A 22,780-nucleotide genomic window follows, 5' to 3' on the forward strand; every position below is an offset into this window, starting at 1 on the left:
TCATTGACCAGGAGCGAGCTACAATGGTGAGTAGCCATAACATTTATGTTAAACACTTCCTATTTCATGTCTAACAGTACTTGATTTAACAAATAACCATAAATAAATACAGTGTGGGCACTGAAGTTAACATATGTGATTATACTGCCTAATCTGTCACGGAGTAGATTGTTGCAAAGTAATATAAGATCCAAAGTTGTAATTCAGAATAGTTTTCAAAAGAAGGCCATTAGAATTATATACAAGTCTGATTACCCTTAACATAACAACAAGCTATTAATTAAATCACAAATTCTTCAATTCAAAGATTTGGTAGATTATCAGACAAATAATGTCTAACAGTAATTGATTTAACACATCACGATAAGTAGATTGAGTGTGGGCACTCTCAAGTTAACAGATATGATTATACTGCCTAATCTGTTACAGAGTATGTTGTTGCCAAGTAATGTAGAATAGATCCAAAGTAGTAATCCAGAATAGTTTTGAAGAGGCCATTAGAATAATAAACAAATCTGATTACCTTGAACATAATAACAAGCTAAGTGTTTAATATGTCCTATGAAGTCAAAATTGGGCACCATCATGTGGTGAAATTTGGAATTGCATCACATCCAATTTTGCCTGGGAACAAACAGATTAAATAAATCTTAGTTTTGAATAAGCCACTCCTTCTCAAACAAGTAAACTCTGCCCATTTCGCGCAGTAGATGTTCTGTTAATATCTAGTATTTATACAAAGTCATAATTTAAATTGCTTTCAACCTTCATTCATCGGTTCAACCAACATTACTCGCTCTTATTACCAACTTGTATTGATTTAACTAAGCGTTTAATACTTCCTATCAGGTCTCAAGGCAAGATTTGGCAAAATACAATTTCAGCAAATCCAATTTTGCCAGGGAACAAAAATAGATTAAATAAACTAAATAAGTCTTCTTCCCATTAAATAAATCAGAAAAGTCTGTCTTGTAACCAGTCCTCTTCAAACAAGTAAAGTCTGCCCATTTTGTGCCGTAGATTTTGTGTCTATGCCTAGTATTTAAACAAAATCATAATTTAAACGACTTCTTTCCTTCATTCACTTTGGAAATTTGGAATTGCAGCAAATCGAATTTTGCCAGGGAACAAAAATAGATCAATTAAACTAAATAAGTCTTCTTCCCATTAAATAAATTAAAAAAGTCTGTCTTGTAACCAGTCCTTTTCAAACAAGTAAAGTCTGCCCATTTTGTGCCGTCGATTTTGTGTTAATGCCTAGTATTTATACAAAATCATAATTTAAAGGACTTCATTCCTTCATTCACTTTGGAAATTTGGAATTGCAGCACATCAAATTTTGCCTGGGAAGAAAAGTAGATTAAATAAATTTAATAAGTCTTACTACTTCCCATTAAATAAATTAAATACGTCTTACTTGTTCCCACTCCTTTACAAAAAAGTAGTTTAAAACGAGGTCCCTTCACTCAACCTTTAACCCTATTTATTCACCTTCTAGGCTAAGTGTTAAAGGCTAAGTGTTAAAGGCTAAGTGTTAAAGGCTAAGTGTTAGAGGCTAAGTGCCAGAGGCTAGGCGCCAGAGGCGAGTTTTTGTGGGCTGAAGTTTTAGTGGGGTTAGTGTGAATACAATCCAAAAGAATACAACAGAATACAATACAATAGAATATAATACATAGATTAAATTCAATAGCTCTTACTACTTCCCATTAAATAAATTAAATACGTCTTACTTGTTCCCAATCCTTTTCAAAAAAGTAGTTTAAAACGAGGGCCCTTCACTCAACCTTTAACCTCAACCCCGCACGTCACATTGTGTTGTATCTGTGAATGTTGGTTGTGGCCAAATGATAGTTTTCTTTCATTCGTTTAGGTTCCACGGTGTTTGTTGGCTATGTTTTCCACTGTCAGAAGGATGAAAATACAAAGTACAACGCTTGGACGTGGGCGAAGACGTCACCGGTGAGTCCTTCCTTCCTATTTATTTACCTTCTAGATGCTAGAGGCTAAGTGTTAGAGGCTAAGTGTTAGAGGCTAAGTGTTAAACACAATACGAACAACACAACGATACTGCACTGAACAACACGATACCGCACTGAGAAACACGATACCGCACTGAACAACACGATACCGCACTGAACAACACCATGCCGCACTGAACACCATGCCACACTGAACAACACCATCCCGCACTGAACAACACCATGCCGCACTAAACAACACCATGCCGCACTGAACAACACCATGCCTCACTGAACGACACCATGCCGCACTGAAAGACACCATGCCGCACTGAACGACACCATGCCGCACTGAAAGACACCATCCCGCACTGAACACCATGCCGCACTGAACAACACCATCCTGCACTGAACAACACCATCCCGCACTGAACAACACCATGCCGCACTGAACAACATTATGCCGCACTGAACATTATGCCGCACTGAACAACACCATGCCGCACTGAACAACACCATGCCGCACTGAACAACATTATGCCGCACTGAACAACACCATGCCGCACTGAACAACACCATGCCGCACTGAACAACACCATGCCGCACTGAACAACATTATGCCGCACTGAACAACACCATGCCGCACTGAACAACACCATCCTGCACTGAACAACACCATTCCGCATTGAACACCATGCCGCACTGAACAACACCATCCCGCACTGAACAACACCATCCCGCACTGAACAACACCATGCCGCACTGAACAACATTATGCCGCACTGAACAACACCATGCCGCACTGAACAACACCATGCCGCACTGAACAACACCATGCCGCACTGAACAACATTATAACGCACTGAACAACACCATCCCGCACTGAACAACACCATGCCGCACTAAACAACATTATGCCGCACTGAACAACATTATGCCGAAATGAACAACACCATGCCGCACTGAACAACACCATGCCGCACTGAACAACACCATCCTGCACTGAACAACACCATCCCGCACTGAACAACACCATGCCGCACTGAACAACACCATGCCGCACTGAACAACACCATGCCGCAATGAACAACACCATCCCGCACTGAACAACATTATGCCGCACTGAACAACATTATGCCGCACTGAACAACATTATGCCCCACTGAACAACATTATGCCGCACTGAACAACACCATGCCGCACTGAACAACACCATCCTGCACTGAACAACACCATCCCGCACTGAACAACACCATGCCGCATTAAACAACACCATGCCGCACTGAACAACACCATCCTGCACTGAACAACACCATGCCGCACTGAACAACACCATGCCGCACTGAACAACACCATGCCGCACTGAACAACATTATGCCGCACTGAACAACATTATGCCGCACTAAACAACATTATGTCGCACTGAACAACACCATGCCGCACTGAACAACACCATGCTGCACTGAACAACATTATGCCGCACTGAACAACACGATCCCGCATTGAACAACACCATCCCGCAGTGAACAACACCATGCCGCATTGAACAACACCATGCCGCACTGAACAACACCATGCTGCACTGAACAACATTATGCTGCACTGAACAACACGATCCTGCATTGGACAACACCATGCCGCACTGAACAACACCATCCTGCACTGAACAACACCATGCCGCACTGAACAACACCATGCCGCACTGAACAACATTATGCCGCACTGAAAAACACCATGCCGCACTGAACAACACCATCCCGCACTGAACAACACCATGCCGCATTGAACAACACCATGCCGCACTGAACAACACCATGCTGCACTGAACAACATTATGCTGCACTGAACAACACGATCCTGCATTGAACAACACCATGCCGCACTGAACAACACCATCCTGCACTGAACAACACCATCCTGCACTGAACAACACCACCCCGCACTGAACAACATGATCCCGCATTGAACAACACCATCCCGCACTGAACAACACCATGCTGCACTGAACAACACCATTCTGCACTGAACAACACCATGCCGCACTGAACAACACCATGCCGCACTGAACAACACCATGCCGCACTGAACAACACCATGCCGCACTGAACAACATTATGCCGCACTGAACAACACCATGCCGCACTGAACAACACCATCCCGCACTGAACAACACCATGCCGCATTGAACAACACCATGCCGCACTGAACAACACCATCCTGCACTGAACAACACCATCCCGCACTAAACAACACCATGCCGCACTGAACAACATTATGGCGCACTGGACAACATTATGCCGCACTGAACAACACCATGCTGCACTGAACAACATTATGCTGCACTGAAAAACACGATCCTGCATTGAACAACACCATGCCGCACTGAACAACACCATCCTGCACTGAACAACACCATGCCGCACTGAACAACACCATGCCGCACTGAACAACATTATGCCGCACTGAAAAACACCATGCCGCACTGAACAACACCATCCCGCACTGAACAACACCATGCCGCATTGAACAACACCATGCCGCACTGAACAACACCATGCTGCACTGAACAACATTATGCTGCACTGAACAACACGATCCTGCATTGAACAACACCATGCCGCACTGAACAACACCATCCTGCACTGAACAACACCATCCTGCACTGAACAACACCACCCCGCACTGAACAACACCACCCCGCATTGAACAACACCATCCCGCACTGAACAACACCATGCCGCACTGAACAACACCATTCCGCACTGAACAACACCATGCCGCACTGAACAACACCATGCCGCACTGAACAACACCATGCCGCACTGAACAACACCATGCCGCACTGAACAACACCATGCCGCACTGAACAACACCATGCCGCACTGAACAACACCATGCCGCACTGAACAACATTATGCCGCACTGAACAACACCATGCCGCACTTAACAACACCATCCCGCACTGAACAACACCATGCCGCATTGAACAACACCATGCCGCACTGAACAACACCATCCTGCACTGAACAACACCATCCCGCACTAAACAACACCATGCCGCACTGAACAACATTATGGCGCACTGGACAACATTATGCCGCACTGAACAACACCATGCTGCACTGAACAACATTATGCTGCACTGAACAACACGATCCTGCATTGAACAACACCATGCCGCACTGAACAACACCATCCTGCACTGAACAACACCATGCCGCACTGAACAACACCATGCCGCACTGAACAACATTATGCCGCACTGAAAAACACCATGCCGCACTGAACAACACCATCCCGCACTGAACAACACCATGCCGCATTGAACAACACCATGCCGCACTGAACAACACCATGCTGCACTGAACAACATTATGCTGCACTGAACAACACGATCCTGCATTGAACAACACCATGCCGCACTGAACAACACCATCCTGCACTGAACAACACCATCCTGCACTGAACAACACCACCCCGCACTGAACAACATGATCCCGCATTGAACAACACCATCCCGCACTGAACAACACCATGCCGCACTGAACAACACCATTCCGCACTGAACAACACCATGCCGCACTGAACAACACCATGCCGCACTGAACAACACCATGCCGCACTGAACAACACCATGCCGCACTGAACAACATTATGCCGCACTGAACAACACCATGCCGCACTGAACAACACCATCCCGCACTGAACAACACCATGCCGCATTGAACAACACCATGCCGCACTGAACAACACCATCCTGCACTGAACAACACCATCCCGCACTAAACAACACCATGCCACACTGAACAACATTATGGCGCACTGGACAACATTATGCCGCACTGAACAACACCATGCCGCACTGAACAACACCATGCCGCACTGAACAACACCATGCCGCACTGAACAACACCATGCCGCACTGAACAACATTATGCCGCACTGAACAACACCATGCCGCACTGAACAACACCATGCCGCACTGAACAACACGATCCCGCATCGAACAACACCATCCTGCACTGAACAACACCATGCTGCACTGAACAACATTATGCCGCACTGAACAACACGATCCCGCACTGAACAACATTATGCCGCACTGAACAACACGATCCCGCATTGAACAACACCATCCCGCACTGAACAACACCATGCCGCATTGAACAACACCATGCCGCACTGAACAACACCATCCCGCACTGAACAACACCACCCCGCACTGAACAACACCATGCCGCACTGAACAACACCATGCCGCACTGAACAACACCATGCCGCACTGAACAACACCATTCCGCACTGAACAACACCATGCCGCACTGAACAACACCATGCCGCACTGAACAACACCATGCCGCACTGAACAACACCATGCCGCACTGAACAACATTATGCCGCACTGAACAACACCATGCCGCACTGAACAACACCATCCCGCACTGAACAACACCATGCCGCATTGAACAACACCATGCCGCACTGAACAACACCATCCTGCACTGAACAACACCATCCCGCACTGAACAACACCATGCCGCACTGAACAACATTATGGCGCACTGAACAACATTATGCCGCACTGAACAACACCATGCCGCACTGAACAACACCATGCCGCACTGAATAACACCATGCCGCACTGAACAACACTATGCCGCACTGAACAACATTATGCCGCACTGAACAACACCATGCCGCACTGAACAACACCATGCCGCACTGAACAACACCATGCCGCACTGAACAACACGACGTCGCACTGAACAACACGACGCCGCACAGAACAACACGACGCCGCACAGAATAACACAATACCGCACAGAACAACACAATACCGCACAAACAGTTTTAGATAATATTACGTCGCAGTCATGTGACGCGGACATGACGTCAATAGGCGGAACTCACGGCAAAATTATAATCCGTGGGCGTGGCTTGCAACAGGAAGTAGGAAAGCGGCAGTTCTGGCAAACAAGACACAGCGGTTAGTAACACGATGACTAACAAGGCAAATATTTTTGTTTTCAGCTTGCAACTTGACCGTCTAGAGCGTACAAGGTAATTACAACTGTTTTTTTTTAGCCCTGAAAAGTGAGGGAGTGTGGCGTTTGGGAGGAATGTCGAACTCGGCGTCTGCTTCCAGCCACAGACGCCAAATTTCGACGATTATTTCGACTGGTCAACGGTTGTAAATTATTGCGTTGACTAAAAACTTTATTTAACTCTACTCTTAACTTTGCCGTTTCAGATATGCGGGTATTACACCGCGGAAATGACGTCAATAGGCTGAACTCTCGCCAAAATTCAAATCTGTGGGCGCAATGGCCTTGAGCGAGACACCGGATACAAACGCGACGATTATCAACAGAAATATCTTTATTTTCCGCTTGCAAGTGGACCGTCTAGAGCGTACACGGTAAGTACAACTCATTGTGTTTAAAAAGATTTACGTTTGTGTAGTTTGCGTTGCGTTGTATCTGTGAATGTTGGTTGAGGCTAAATGTTAATGTTTAATTTCATTCCTTTAGGTTCCACGGTGTTTGTTGGCTGTATGTTTTCCACTGCAAGAAGAGGCTCGTATCATTGACCAGCAGGAGCTACAATGGTGAGTACCCCTTTCGTCTTCCATTTATGTTAAACACTTCCTATTTCATGTCTAACAGTACTCGATTTAACAAATAACCATAAATAAATACAGTGTGGGCAGTCACGTTAACATATGTGATTATCCTGCCTAATATGTTTATCACAAATATGTCACTAATCACTAATATGTTTATTTGTTTATCACAACACCTTTGGACCTTCAGCAATCGATTATTTACCTTCATCTACATAGAGACAGAACGATGGTGTCTTAAACATCTCATTCATTTCACCAAATAACTTCACGCAGGTGGATAACGGCCGTCTCGGTCACGCTATGTTGCGTGATGCAGTTTTGAAGAACCAAATGCATTTATTCAATGAATAAGTCAAGCTAGTTCTATGTTTATGATGTTGTAAGTTACGGTACCGATTGAAGTTGAGTTCGAAGCCAGTGGAAAACAGCGCTGCGTTTGTGCTCTCCAGGTACAAATGTTGTGATCTCTGACTGACGACCGGGCGAGACTCGAGTAAGAGATGTCCAAACGAGCTCCGGCAGGGCGGGCCAAGGCGGAGCGAACGGACGCCCTTCAGGCCGCCAATGACGAGCTGAGAACCAAACTGATGGACGTCCAGTTAGAACTTCAGCAGGAGAAGAACAAGGTGAAAACCTCAACAGACAGACACTGCCTGCCTCCCTGCCTGCCTCCCTGCCTGCCTCCCTGCCTGCCTCCCTCCCTCCCAGTTTTCCCGATGTAGATTAGACATGCGTGTGCCATGACTGTGTCAGCCTACATCAACAAATGCACCGAGGACGTCAGCACCACTAAGAATATCATCACCCGGGGCAACCAACGACCCTGGATGACTGAGGAGGTACGTCAAACGCTACGAGCGCGGAACTCTGCCTTCAAGTCTGGCGACAAGGAGACACTGAGGACAGCGAGAGCCAACTTGAACCGTGCCATCAGGATAGCGAAGCGAGACCGCAGTCGAAAATTTCAGGATCGTTTCCACGACGTCAAAAACATCAGGAGTATGTGGCAAGGCATACGGGCGATTACAGACTACAACTCACCCTCCCCCCCCCCGGTGGGTGTAGTTGATGCTGACTTTCTAAATGGTCTAAATAACTTCTTTGGGAGGTTCGAGGCACTAAACGGCACTCCAGCAGTTAAAACTGTCCCCCATCAGGAAGAGGAGGTACTCTGCCTTGACTCCGCCGATGTGTTGAAGACCCTGAGGAGAGTCAACCCCTGTAAGGCCCCTGGCCCCGACAACATTCCTGGGCGTGTGTTCAGGGAATGTGCAAGTCATCTGGCTGGGGTCATCACAGACATTTTTAACACCTCGCTGGGCCAAGCCACAGTGCCGGCGTGCTTTAAGACTGCCTCCATCATTCCGGTGCCGAAGAAACCTCAAATCACCTCATTTAATGATTACCGGCCTGTTGCACTGACTCCGGTTATGATGAAGTGCTTCGAAAGGCTGCTTAAAGGTCACATCGTTTCCAGACTCCCCCTATTATTTGACCCGTTCCAGTTTGCCGACCGGCAAAACCGCTCCACTCAGGACGCCATCTCCTCCGTTCTTCACCTGAGCCTGGCTCACCTGGAGGAGAAGAACACCCATGTGCGGAGGCTGTTCCTGGACTTCAGCTCAGCGTTTAACACCATCATCCCACAGCATCTGGTAGGAAAATTGGAACACCTGGGCTTCAACACCCCCCTTCGCAACTGGCTGCTAGACTTCCTCACCAACAGACCTCAGTCAGTCCGGGTCGGACAGAACACCTCTGATGTCATCACCCTCAGCACAGGCTCCCTTCAGGGCTGCGTCCTGAGCCCCCTGCTGTGCACCCTGATGACACACGACTGCGTCCTCAGGTTCACCACCAATCACATCGTGAAGTCAGCAGACGACACAACGGTGGTGGGGCTCATCAGAGACAACAACGACCTGGACTACAGAGAGGAGGTGGAGCAGCTGGTGGGCTGGTGCAGAGAAAACAGCCTGATCCTGAATGAGGAGAAGATGAAGGAGATCATCGTCGACTTCAGGAAAAAACAGCCTCACCACGCTCCACTGATCATCAACAGCTCAGCTGTGGAGGTGGTCAGCACCACCAAATTCCTGGGGGTCCACATCACAGAAGACCTCACCTGGACTATGAACACTACGGCACTGGTCAAGAGGGCACAGAAGCGCTTGTACTTCCTGCGGAGGATGAGGAGAGCCCACCTGCCCCCACCCATCATGAGGACGTTCTACAGGAGCACCATAGAGAGCATTCTGACAAGCTGTCTCTCTGTGTGGTGTGGAGGCTGCACCGCCTCCGATTGGAAGAACGTGAGGAGAGTGGTGAGGACAGCAGAGAGGATCATAGGGGCTCCTCTTCCCTCCATTCAGGACATTTCATCTCAGCGCTGCATGTCCCGTGCCCGTAACATCATCAATGACCCATCACACCCCCACCATGGACTGTTCTCCCTGCTGCCCTCTGGGAAGAGGTTTGCAGCATCCGCTGCAGGTCCACCAGGTTCTGCAACAGCTTTTTCCCTGCTGTCATCAGACTGTTGAACACTAGAACTGTTGAGCTCTAAACTGAACTCTGCATCACACATTCACAGAACTGTACTTTATGACACTACGGACCTCTATCTTGCACTATCTCGCACTACCAACTTTACTGAACTTGTATAAACCCTTTAAATAGAAGTTTAATACATGGTTTAGCATTCCTCTGCACACTCTTGAATACTGTTTTGCCTACTTGCACTATTGCATAATTATCACTGCTGCACTTTATACTTATTTTTAATATATATATATATATATATTTTCATAGGGTATGTTACTTCTATTCAACTGCAATATCACTACTTTGTTGTAAGACGTATGCAACGGAATTTCGTTTTGTATGCACCATGTGCAGACAAGATGACAATAAAGTTTGTCTAAGTCTAAGTCTAAGTCATGTCAGGTCAGCTGTCTGGAGAGAGAGAGAAGTCAGGACCTGCGGGCGGAGCACCACCGTGCCACCGCCGCCATGACGGAACTCAAAAGCAAACTCCATGAGGAGAAGCAGAAAGAGTTAGCCATTACCAGGGAGACATTACTGCGGCAGCATGAAATGGAGCTGATGAGAGTGATCAAAATCAAAGATGGAGAGATCCAGCGACTGAATGCCTTGGTCCTCAGCCTGAGGGACGGCTCCATGGACAAGGTGATCCGCTCTATCCGTGTCTGACTATCCGCACGCCACGTCGGGCTTCGATGCGGCCGCTACCGTATTGTGTAGCTTGTCCCCAGTAAGCGTCGCGGCGCTCCGTTGCGGTCTCAACGGCCCGGTGTGGCGCAATGTCTGCTCAGGTGAGGAGGGGGGGCGCTTTGCTGGCGGAGGTGGAGGAGACGCGGCGGTGTCGGGAGACCGAGCGGTGTCGCCTCCACCAGGAGCGCGGAAGAAGCCCTGGCAGCGGCCCAGCAGGCCTGGCAGTCCCGAGCGGCCGAGCTCCGATCGGCTCATCACCAGCATCGGGAGGAGCTGAGCCGAACCAAGAGAGACTGCGAGAGGGAGATCCGCCGACTGGTAGGACTGATCAGATGCGCGGTGCGTGGCTATGTTCCCAATTTCGTTGTATACCTGCAGTGCAATGACACCTAAGGCATTCTATTCTATTCTATTTCACAAGAAGAAAATGTCCGGTTGCTCGCTTCGCTTTTGTCACAGCAAAGGTGTTCTAGTCGATTCAAGAAAAAAATTGGCCGGTTGCTCTCTTTGTTTTTGTCACAATTCTGGCAAATGAGTTTGCCCGCCTGCCTGAGCGCTCCCCGTTTGTACATCCAGACGGATGAGATCAAGCTGAAAGACAGAGCGGTTAGTGTTTTGGATGAAGCCCTGGGGCCGGCCACGTCCACCGCCTTCAGCTGCAGACTCAGGCTGCCGAGCAGCAGATCGCTGCCCTGAGGGATTCCCAAAGGGCGGGCCTAAACTACCCTGGAAGTGGGGTCAACGCCGCTACTAGCAATCCTCTTCATTGCGTAAGCCACCTCATCACACACTTGCAGTACGCATGACTTAGTTCGTTGCTGGAGGAAGGTAGCACAAAAACAGTTTTGAACTTTGAACGAGTGCTTGTGTGTGTGTGTTGCGGGGCGTTTTCAGTCTCAGGAGGATCGGGACACGCGACGGTTTCATCTGAAAATCGCTGAGCTCAGCGCAGTCATCAGGAAACTGGAGGATCGAAACGCCCTGCTTTCTGAAGAGCGCAATGAACTGGTAATTTATTGACGGCACGCTTGAAGGTTTGCGCTACGTTTGATGCGCGCCATCCAGCGAGGCACCCATTGCGCTTGCTTATTAGTTGAGCGGCGCGGCGAGTCGGTTGCCTGGTAGATGTCTTTTATTGGGAGCCAAAGCCACGATTCCGTTCAAACCGATGCAAAAGGAATGGATACGTTCTGGCCCGCGTGTTGTGCGTCTTTCACATCCCGCACTTCATGCTTGCAGCTAAAGCGACTGAGAGAAACAGAAAGCCAGTTTCTGCCACTCCTGTACAAAAACAAACGCCTGAGCAGGAAGAATGAAGAACTCTCGCTGGTGCTGTGTCGCCTTGAAAACAAAGTGCGCTTTGTCACCCAGGAGAACGAGGAGATGGCAAGCTTGGTAAGTCGACGCGGACAACGGCGGCGTGCCAACAGAGTCCACTGCATTTGTGTTCCACAGAGAAGGCCTAGTTCGCTCAATGACCAGGACCGCGGTTGCGGCCAGCAGGACGGTGAAATGGAGTTCCTTCAAGTTGTGGAGCAGCGGCACATCATCGACGACTTGTCCAAGGTCTTCAGGCAGGCGACTCGGTGCACGTACGGCAGCGCCGCGCTCGCTCGCTGTCGCCAGGAAACCTTTTCCGTCCAAAGCTTGGCCGGCGGCCGCCATCCAAAAAATTGGCCCCTTAAATTCCGACCTTTCAAGCAGGAGCATTGTGCGCACGCGTTTGAACACGCTTTAGACTTGTTTTGCCGTTTTCAGCAGCTCAAAGCTCCCGTTTTGTCAGCGCCTTTGCCACTCGCTGTGCGCTGAAAACGACGGACTTGCCCGGCTGCTCAGCCCGTCAACCATGAGCCGCGAGCGCGACGTCATTGTCCGTAGGCAGCTAGTGGCAAAATGCACCCTGTTAGAGTTGCGCTCGCTCCAACTTATTTTGCAAGAACCACACGGGAGACAAGTAAGTTCTTTTGGACACCTGCAGGTGGAGAGTCCATCCGTTGTACGAATGAAGTCTGACTCTCGGCTCCTGCACGAGCATTTTAATTAAGAGAAACAGGGTGGGTGTAAGAGTGGATTGAATAGAGGAAGCCCTTGACCTCTAGTCAAAACATAGCAAGGGGTGTTTTACGACTTTGTGTAGGAAGGGATAAGCGATAGGGATAAATAAGGGATAAATAATATTATTTATTACAGGTCGCAGTCAAAGTCAAAGCAAAACAATGATACGATAAAGATAATCTGGAAAACCCTGACACACCCTGTAGTTGTCACTTTTGGAAAAGACGAGCGTCCCTCCAATCATCGCCGGTGACGTGTTTTTCAGGCTCTGGAGACAGGAGCTCATGTCAGAAATGTCATTGTGAGTCGCGTTTGTTTCTGCGCCGGAGCCGTTCGTTCCCTTTGCATCCAAAGAATCTCAAAGGCGGATTATTTGTGTCGACAGGAGAGAGATTTGCTGCTACGATACCGACGTCGAGAATCTCTGAGGAGGAACAAAGCGTGAGGTCCTGCAAGGTGAGTCTGTTTGTTTGCGGCTGCTTGGTGTTGCGCAAGATGAAATGGCCTTTTTCTCGCTATCGTTCCTCTCGTCGATTCATCGTGAGGTGTCGCTTCAGTTTGTTCAGAGAGATGTTTGCTTCCGCGCCCGCAGGTCATCGAAACATTTTACGGCTACGACGAAGACGTGTTGGTGGACTCGGACGGATCGTCCTTGTCTTTTCACACCGACAGAACCCCCGACACGGAACCCGAAGAGGTAGCCCGCCATTTCTGCCAGCGTATTGGCACCAAACATTCCTCTTCAGCCTGGAATCGGACTCGTCTTTGCGTCGCGGGTGCTTTGTCGCCGGTCTGACTGATTCTGGTACTAGTGCTGTGTTGCATTGGTGTGTGCATGAAGAGGCGGAGCTTCGCTACCGCCAGCTGACGCAAGAATATCAAGCGCTGCAACGAGCCTACGCTCTGCTAGCCCAGACCAGCGAAAGGGGACTACGACGCCGAGAAGGAGATCAAGGTGGCGCCCCTTCCCGCAACCCCCGGCCGGGTCGCAGCCTCCCCGTTCTCACCCAGCCTCGGGTGTTCTCTGGTCTGAAAGGAGGAGGAGGAGCCTCCCTCCTCCTCCTTTCAGACCAGAGAAAAGCTGATGGTAGAAATGGGTCACTATCAAAGCAGAGTAGCAGATCTGGAGTCAGCGCTGAAGCAACAAGGACAGGTAAGCTCATCAATGAGCACACCTTTTTCTCAGACAAAATAGCTACATTCTTCAGTCACTCATCCGTCTGGCATTACTGGACCAACCCCCCCCCCCCCCCCCCCCCCCGAACGTGGCTGGGAAAATGCGGAGAAAAGCAAATGTCATTTTCCAGTCAACCAAAGAATTTGTGGATGAAAATGACACAACATTCCAAAGCTGTCCACGCGTTTGTCTCTTCTAGAATGTCAAGTGGGTGGAGGAGAAGCAGCTGCTGCGTCAGAGCAATCAGCAGTTGGCCGAAAAGGTGACGGAAAGAAAGGCGCTGGGCGGAGTCGCTTGGCGTCACACCTGTCGGGAAGCCCCGCAGATGAGGTCTGACTGTCTTTTCAGGTCAGGCGGATGGAGGCGGAAGAAGCGCGTCTGAAAGAGCACATCCAGGATATCCGAGACCAAAACGAACTGCTTGAGTTCCGCATCCTGGAGCTGGAGGTGGGAAGACTCGCACAAGCGTGTTGAGGCCAGAGATGTGACGGACGGACGGACGGACGGACGGACGGATGCATGCCTCTGCCTTTCAGGAGAGGGAGTGGCGCTCCCCCGTCTTGAAGTTTCTGCAAGTCCGTTTCCCAGACGGCCTCAGCCCTTTGCAGATCTACTGCGAGGCCGAGGGCGTGAGCGTACGTAAGGCGTCCCTCGCAACCCTAACCTTAACCCGAGGTCCCAGAACACCTTACATTGCTCCTTGCGCCTTTCCCCCGGACATCGTCATCAGTGATCTGATGAAGAAGCTGGACATCCTGGGCTATAACGCCGTAAGTGTATGTCGAACTCCTTATGTTCGCACTCCACGAGACTCGGCGGCTCAAATGTGACTTTTGGAAGGCTTTGCGCTGAAAGAAGCTTGTTGACGCTGTGCCTTTGGGCTCTTGCAGAATCTCACCAGCGAGGAGCAGGTGGTCGTGATTCACGCCAGGACCTTTCTCACCCTAGCCGAGAAGGTAACACGCACGTCCACGCACACTCTCGCATTCTGCTTATGTGACAGCAGCCTTTCCTCAGTGGTTAGAATACATCAAAGTGACCAAGTCAACACTTCAACAGAAGATGTTGGACATTGAAAGTGAGAAGGTAGACAGACACGCGACATCAGCCAAGGGGAACTCCGGCAATGTGCCCCAACAATTCTGACCTTGAGCTGTGCTAGGATATGTTCTGCAAGCAGAAGGGCTACCTGGATGAAGAGTTGGACTTCAGGAAGTGTTCCATGGACCAGGCTCATAAGGTAAGCCGCCCTCAAATCTCCCGCCGGACCACTGATGGACGAGGATTGCGGCCCAGAGGATCCTGGAGCTGGAGGCCATGTTGTACGAGGCGCTACCGCAGCGGGACTGCCCCGCCACGGACGGCGAAAAAGCCAGCCACGCTGGCGTGAATGACGTGCTGACGGCGGATCAGAGAGAAGAGCTTAGGAGCGCCGTGGACCAATGGAAGCGAGCCCTGATGTGCGAGTTGAGGGAGCGCGACGCTTGCATCCTCCAAGAGAGAATGGATCTGCTGCACAGCGCGCAACAGGTAAGGGCCCAAAGCCAGCCCGGCACTTACTTGCACGCTTACTGGCTTTTGAATGCCACTTTCCATTTGTCCGTCCTAGAGGAACAAAGAGCTGAAAGAATTCATCGAAGCTCAGAAGAGACAAATCAAACAATTGGAGGAGAAGTTTCTGTTTCTCTTTCTATTCTTCTCCTTGGCCTTCATTCTGTGGCCCTAACACCAGCTGGTGAGTGAGCTCCAGCGGCACCGCACTCGACACCTCCGATACACTGCCAGCCGGTCTCAGACGTTGGCAGACGCTCCGATGCCAACGTATACCCCCCGCCACGGTGACAGAGGCACCGCGTCACACCGGCGCTCATCCAATCAGAAGGCAGGAAAAGCAAATTCACATGCAGGGCACTTTTGAACCAGAAGAGAGCGCCACAAAAAACGGTTGTTGCCCCAAACGCGCACTAAAAAGGGTCAGAATAACAAGAGTCCCACTGGCCAGCCGGGGCCACCCGTCCAGCTGTTTCTTCAGGGGGGAAAAAAATTGGAGTCACCGGTGAGTACATTTTGCATTTAGCTCTGCTTTTCTGCTTCTGTCTTCAAGTGTGTGGCATCCTGCGATCAAAGAGTCAGCCAACCCCAAAGCGGTTGACCTCAACGTCCCACCACCATGCCTACCAGAGCAGGTGACGTGATGCTTTGGACATCCTTCCGTCTCAGATGCCCAAAAGTACTCTTTGCCACATCTGCGGCAATACGGTGTCTTTTCAAAGGTGCAAATAAATCCAGCGTGGGCGGAACACGCACGTCTTCGGTTTTTCCCGCTTTGTTTGTGTGACAGCTGTTGTGAAAATTTTATACAAATAAAGTTGTATAGTACAGGTTTGGCCAAGCCGCAACTCCCGAACCGCATGCGGCTCTTTTATGTTCATATCAACATTTGTGTGTGTGTGTGTGTGTGGGGGGGGGGGGGGGGGGGGGGTTGTGCGTGTTGGCTTCACTTGAGTTCAATTTGGTATTTTGGTCAAAAGCGCATGTGGTGAAATTCCACAAAGTAGGATGGGCAAACACATTTCTTTAAACTATGAGTGTCAATTGGGCTCTCGAAATGGCAGGGAAAAGATGCACAGCAAAACGAAAATACGTAGATGAACACAGGACGTTTTAATCAGAGTGGGAAAGTTTCTATTTTTTGTTGAACGTGATGGCAAACCATTCTGCCTGATATGTCAGACCTCAGCGCATTTCAAAGATTCAAATCTTCAGCGCCATGCACTTCAGCTCACTCCATGCTAACATTGATCAGGCGTCGAACCCGCATCATCATGCTTAAGAGGTGGCCATGCTAACCAGTGCGCCATTATGTCAACGCATAATAACTAAGTCTACTGGTCAAAACAGCGGTTACTATATGACGTCGCTACGTCGTGGTCACGTGACGCAGACAAGACGTCAATGGACGTGGGCAGAGTTAACTTGTTTAAAAGGGAGTAGGCAGAAGAAATATTTAATTTATTTAAATCTATTTTGAGTGCACACCATTATGCCAATGCATAACAACTGTAAATCTACTAAACAAAACAGCGGTTGCTATATGACATCTGCCACGTCGTGGTCACGTGACATACGTGACGTCGATGGGCGTAACTTTCGCCGGAATTCAAATCCGCGGGGAGAGTTAACTTGTTTAAAAGAGAGTGGGCAGAAGAATTATTTAATTTATTTAAATCTATTTGGTGTGTGCGCCATTATGTCAATGCATAACAACTGTAAGTCTACTAAACAAAACAGCGGTTGCTATATGACGTCTGCCACGTCGTGGTCACGTGACGCGGACGTGACGTCGACGCCTACTTTACATCCCACCGATCACAGGACCCCTCGGCTGCATAACCGTGCCCCCTTCCCAACCAATCGGATTTGCTATATGCGAAAACGACGCCAATGGAAAGAGCTTCCGCCCAAATTTAAATCCGTGGGCGCGGCTCGCAGCAGGAAGTAGGAAAATGGCGGCGATGTTGACAAAGACACAGCGGATGGTAACAAACGACTAACAAGAGAAATATTTTTATTTTCTGCTTGCAACTGGACCGTCCAGAGCGTACACGGTAAGTACAACTCATCGTTTTTAAAAAGAAGTACTTTTGTTGCCCTGAAAAGCGAGTGAGCGTGGCGTTTGTGGGGGACGTCGAATTTCGACGATTCTTTCTGGTCAACGGTTGTAAATGATTGTGTTGATTAAAAAAGAAAACTTGATGTAACTCTACTTTTAACTGCCGTTTCAGATAGATTTGGAATTGCATCACATCCAATTTTGCCTAGAGCGTACACGGTAAGTAACACTCGTTGTGTTTAAGGAGATTTACGTTTGTAATAGCAGAAGTGTAGCCGCGTTGCGTTGTACGTGTGAATGTTGGTCCGGGCGAAATGTTAATGTTTAATTTCATTCCTTTAGGTTCCACGGTGTTTGTTGGCTGCAAGTTTTCCACTGCAAGAAGAGGCTCATATCATTGACCAGGAGCGAGCTACAATGGTGAGTAGCCATAACATTTATGTTAAACACTTCCTATTTCATGTCTAACAGTACTTGATTTAACAAATAACCATAAATAAATACAGTGTGGGCACTGAAGTTAACATATGTGATTATACTGCCTAATCTGTCACCGAGTAGATTGTTGCAAAGTAATATAAGATCCAAAGTTGTAATTCAGAATAGTTTTCAAAAGAAGGCCATTAGAATTATATACAAGTCTGATTACCCTGAACAAGCTATTAATTAAATCACAAATTCTTCAATTCAAAGATTTGGTAGATTATCAGACAAATAATGTCTAACAGTAATTGATTTAACACATCACGATAAGTAGATTGAGTGTGGGCACTCTCAAGTTAACATATGTGATTATACTGCCTAATCTGTTACAGAGTATGTTGTTGCCAAGTAATGTAGAATAGATCCAAAGTAGTAATCCAGAATAGTTTTGAAGAGGCCATTAGAATGATAAACAAATCTGATTACCTTGAACATAATAACAAGCTAAGTGTTTAATATGTCCTATGAAGTCAAAATTGGGCACCATCATGTGGTGAAATTTGGAATTGCATCACATCCAATTTTGCCTGGGAACAAACAGATTACATAAATCTTAGTTTTGAATAAGCCACTCCTTCTCAAACAAGTAAACTCTGCCCATTTTGCGCAGTAGATGTTCTGTTAATATCTAGTATTTATACAAAGTCATAATTTAAATTGCTTTCAACCTTCATTCATCGGTTCAACCAACATTACTCGCTCTTATTACCAACTTGTATTGATTTAACTAAGCGTTTAATACTTCCTATCAGGTCTCAAATCGAGATTTGGCAAAATACAATTTCAGCAAATCCAATTTTGCCAGGGAACAAAAATAGATTAAATAAACTAAATAAGTCCTCTTCCCATTAAATAAATCAGAAAAGTCTGTCTTGTAACCAGTCCTCTTCAAACAAGTAAAGTCTGCCCATTTTGTGCCGTAGATTTTGTGTCTATGCCTAGTATTTAAACAAAATCATAATTTAAACGACTTCTTTCCTTCATTCACTTTGGAAATTTGGAATTGCAGCAAATCGAATTTTGGCAGGGAACAAAAATAGATCAATTAAACTAAATAAGTCTTCTTCCCATTAAATAAATTAAAAAAGTCTGTCTTGTAACCAGTCCTTTTCAAACAAGTAAAGTCTGCCCATTTTGTGCCGTCGATTTTGTGTTAATGCCTAGTATTTATACAAAATCATAATTTAAAGGACTTCATTCCTTCATTCACTTTGGAAATTTGGAATTGCAGCACATCAAATTTTGCCTGGGAAGAAAAGTAGATTAAATAAATTTAATAAGTCTTACTACTTCCCATTAAATAAATTAAATACGTCTTACTTGTTCCCACTCCTTTTCAAAACAGTAGTTTAAAACGAGGGCCCTTCACTCAATCTTTAACCTCAACCCCGCACGTTGTGTTGTATCTGTGAATGTTGGTTGTGGCCAAATGATAGTTTTCTTTCATTCGTTTAGGTTCCAAGAAAACTTGATGTAACTCTACTTTTAACTGCCGTTTCAGATAAGCGGGTATTACGTCGCAGTCAAATGCCGCGGATATGACGTAATTGCCCGAACCTCCGCCAAAATTCAAATCTGTTGGCGCGATGGCCGTGAGCCACTGAGCAGCGACGATTATCAACAGAAATATCTTTATTTTCTGCTTGCAACTGGACCGTCTAGAGCGTACACGGTAAGTAACACTCATTGTGTTTAAGGAGATTTACGTTTGTAATAGCAGAAGTGTAGCCGCGTTGCGTTGTACGTGTGAAAATTGGTCGAGGCGAAATGTTAATGTTTAATTTCATTCCTTTAGGTTCCACGGTGTTTGTTGGCTGCAAGTTTTCCACTGCAAGAAGAGGCTCGTATCATTGATCAGGAGCGAGCTACAATGGTGAGTAGCCATAACATTTATGTTAAACACTTCCTATTTCATGTCTAACAGTACTTGATTTAACAAATAACCATAAATAAATACAGTGTGGGCACTGAAGTTAACATATGTGATTATACTGCCTAATCTGTCACGGAGTAGATTGTTGCAAAGTAATATAAGATCCAAAGTTGTAATTCAGAATAGTTTTCAAAAGAAGGCCATTAGAATTATATACAAGTCTGATTACCCTGAACAAGCTATTAATTAAATCACAAATTCTTCAATTCAAAGATTTGGTAGATTATCAGACAAATAATGTCTAACAGTAATTGATTTAACACATCACGATAAGTAGATTGAGTGTGGGCACTCTCAAGTTAACATATGTGATTATACTGCCTAATCTGTTACAGAGTATGTTGTTGCCAAGTAATGTAGAATAGATCCAAAGTAGTAATCCAGAATAGTTTTGAAGAGGCCATTAGAATGATAAACAAATCTGATTACCTTGAACATAATAACAAGCTAAGTGTTTAATATGTCCTATGAAGTCAAAATTGGGCACCATCATGTGGTGAAATTTGGAATTGCATCACATCCAATTTTGCCTGGGAACAAACAGATTACATAAATCTTAGTTTTGAATAAGCCACTCCTTCTCAAACAAGTAAACTCTGCCCATTTTGCGCAGTAGATGTTCTGTTAATATCTAGTATTTATACAAAGTCATAATTTAAATTGCTTTCAACCTTCATTCATCGGTTCAACCAACATTACTCGCTCTTATTACCAACTTGTATTGATTTAACTAAGCGTTTAATACTTCCTATCAGGTCTCAAATCGAGATTTGGCAAAATACAATTTCAGCAAATCCAATTTTGCCAGGGAACAAAAATAGATTAAATAAACTAAATAAGTCCTCTTCCCATTAAATAAATCAGAAAAGTCTGTCTTGTAACCAGTCCTCTTCAAACAAGTAAAGTCTGCCCATTTTGTGCCGTAGATTTTGTGTCTATGCCTAGTATTTAAACAAAATCATAATTTAAACGACTTCTTTCCTTCATTCACTTTGGAAATTTGGAATTGCAGCAAATCGAATTTTGGCAGGGAACAAAAATAGATCAATTAAACTAAATAAGTCTTCTTCCCATTAAATAAATTAAAAAAGTCTGTCTTGTAACCAGTCCTTTTCAAACAAGTAAAGTCTGCCCATTTTGTGCCGTCGATTTTGTGTTAATGCCTAGTATTTATACAAAATCATAATTTAAAGGACTTCATTCCTTCATTCACTTTGGAAATTTGGAATTGCAGCACATCAAATTTTGCCTGGGAAGAAAAGTAGATTAAATAAATTTAATAAGTCTTACTACTTCCCATTAAATAAATTAAATACGTCTTACTTGTTCCCACTCCTTTTCAAAACAGTAGTTTAAAACGAGGGCCCTTCACTCAATCTTTAACCCCAACCCCGCACGTTGTGTTGTATCTGTGAATGTTGGTTGTGGCCAAATGATAGTTTTCTTTCATTCGTTTAGGTTCCAAGAAAACTTGATGTAACTCTACTTTTAACTGCCGTTTCAGATAAGCGGGTATTACGTCGCAGTCATGTGCCGTGGATATGACGTAATTGCCCGAACCTCCGCCAAAATTCAAATCTGTTGGCGCGATGGCCGTGAGCCACTGAGCAGCGACGATTATCAACAGAAATATCTTTATTTTCTGCTTGCAACTGGACCGTCTAGAGCGTACACGGTAAGTAACACTCATTGTGTTTAAGGAGATTTACATTTGTAATAGCAGAAGTGTAGCCGCGTTGCGTTGTACGTGTGAAAATTGGTCGAGGCGAAATGTTACTGTTTAATTTCATTCCTTTAGGTTCCACGGTGTTTGTTGGCTGCAAGTTTTCCACTGCAAGAAGAGGCTCGTATCATTGACCAGGAGCGAGCTACAATGGTGAGTAGCCATAACATTTATGTTAAACACTTCCTATTTCATGTCTAACAGTACTTGATTTAACAAATAACCATAAATAAATACAGTGTGGGCACTGAAGTTAACATATGTGATTATACTGCCTAATCTGTCACGGAGTAGATTGTTGCAAAGTAATATAAGATCCAAAGTTGTAATTCAGAATAGTTTTCAAAAGAAGGCCATTAGAATTATATACAAGTCTGATTACCCTTAACATAACAACAAGCTATTAATTAAATCACAAATTCTTCAATTCAAAGATTTGGTAGATTATCAGACAAATAATGTCTAACAGTAATTGATTTAACACATCACGATAAGTAGATTGAGTGTGGGCACTCTCAAGTTAACAGATATGATTATACTGCCTAATCTGTTACAGAGTATGTTGTTGCCAAGTAATGTAGAATAGATCCAAAGTAGTAATCCAGAATAGTTTTGAAGAGGCCATTAGAATAATAAACAAATCTGATTACCTTGAACATAATAACAAGCTAAGTGTTTAATATGTCCTATGAAGTCAAAATTGGGCACCATCATGTGGTGAAATTTGGAATTGCATCACATCCAATTTTGCCTGGGAACAAACAGATTAAATAAATCTTAGTTTTGAATAAGCCACTCCTTCTCAAACAAGTAAACTCTGCCCATTTCGCGCAGTAGATGTTCTGTTAATATCTAGTATTTATACAAAGTCATAATTTAAATTGCTTTCAACCTTCATTCATCGGTTCAACCAACATTACTCGCTCTTATTACCAACTTGTATTGATTTAACTAAGCGTTTAATACTTCCTATCAGGT

The 22,780-nt window shown here is 46.0% G+C and overlaps 1 protein-coding gene and 1 long non-coding RNA gene across 4 annotated transcripts; both read left to right on the forward strand.

The window, feature by feature from the left end:
* Window positions 1–11,399: 11,399 nt before the first annotated feature.
* LOC148393681 (uncharacterized) lies at window positions 11,400–14,113 on the forward strand. 3 transcript variants are annotated; one of them, XR_015860353.1, is made up of 4 exons: window positions 11,400–11,588; window positions 11,713–13,174; window positions 13,259–13,329; window positions 13,466–14,113. It is a non-coding gene; the product is annotated as an uncharacterized LOC148393681 (long non-coding RNA). The 3 variants fall into 3 exon arrangements; XR_015860354.1 differs by having other exon boundaries at window positions 11,713–11,826; window positions 12,058–13,329; XR_015860352.1 differs by having other exon boundaries at window positions 11,713–13,329.
* A 1,107-nt stretch (window positions 14,114–15,220) lies between these two features.
* Window positions 15,221–16,338, forward strand: LOC148393682 (janus kinase and microtubule-interacting protein 3-like). The gene is made up of 2 exons (XM_088385801.1): window positions 15,221–15,580; window positions 15,660–16,338. The coding sequence occupies exons 1-2, from the start codon at window positions 15,368–15,370 to the stop codon at window positions 15,774–15,776; spliced, it is 330 nt and encodes a 109-aa protein (XP_088241927.1). The 5' UTR covers window positions 15,221–15,367; the 3' UTR covers window positions 15,777–16,338.
* Window positions 16,339–22,780: the final 6,442 nt, after the last annotated feature.

The sequence above is a fragment of the Syngnathus floridae genome, chromosome 9 (assembly GCF_059516105.1).
Source record: "Syngnathus floridae isolate MCC-2025c chromosome 9, RoL_Sflo_1.0, whole genome shotgun sequence".
In the NCBI taxonomy this organism is placed as follows: domain Eukaryota; kingdom Metazoa; phylum Chordata; class Actinopteri; order Syngnathiformes; family Syngnathidae; genus Syngnathus; species Syngnathus floridae.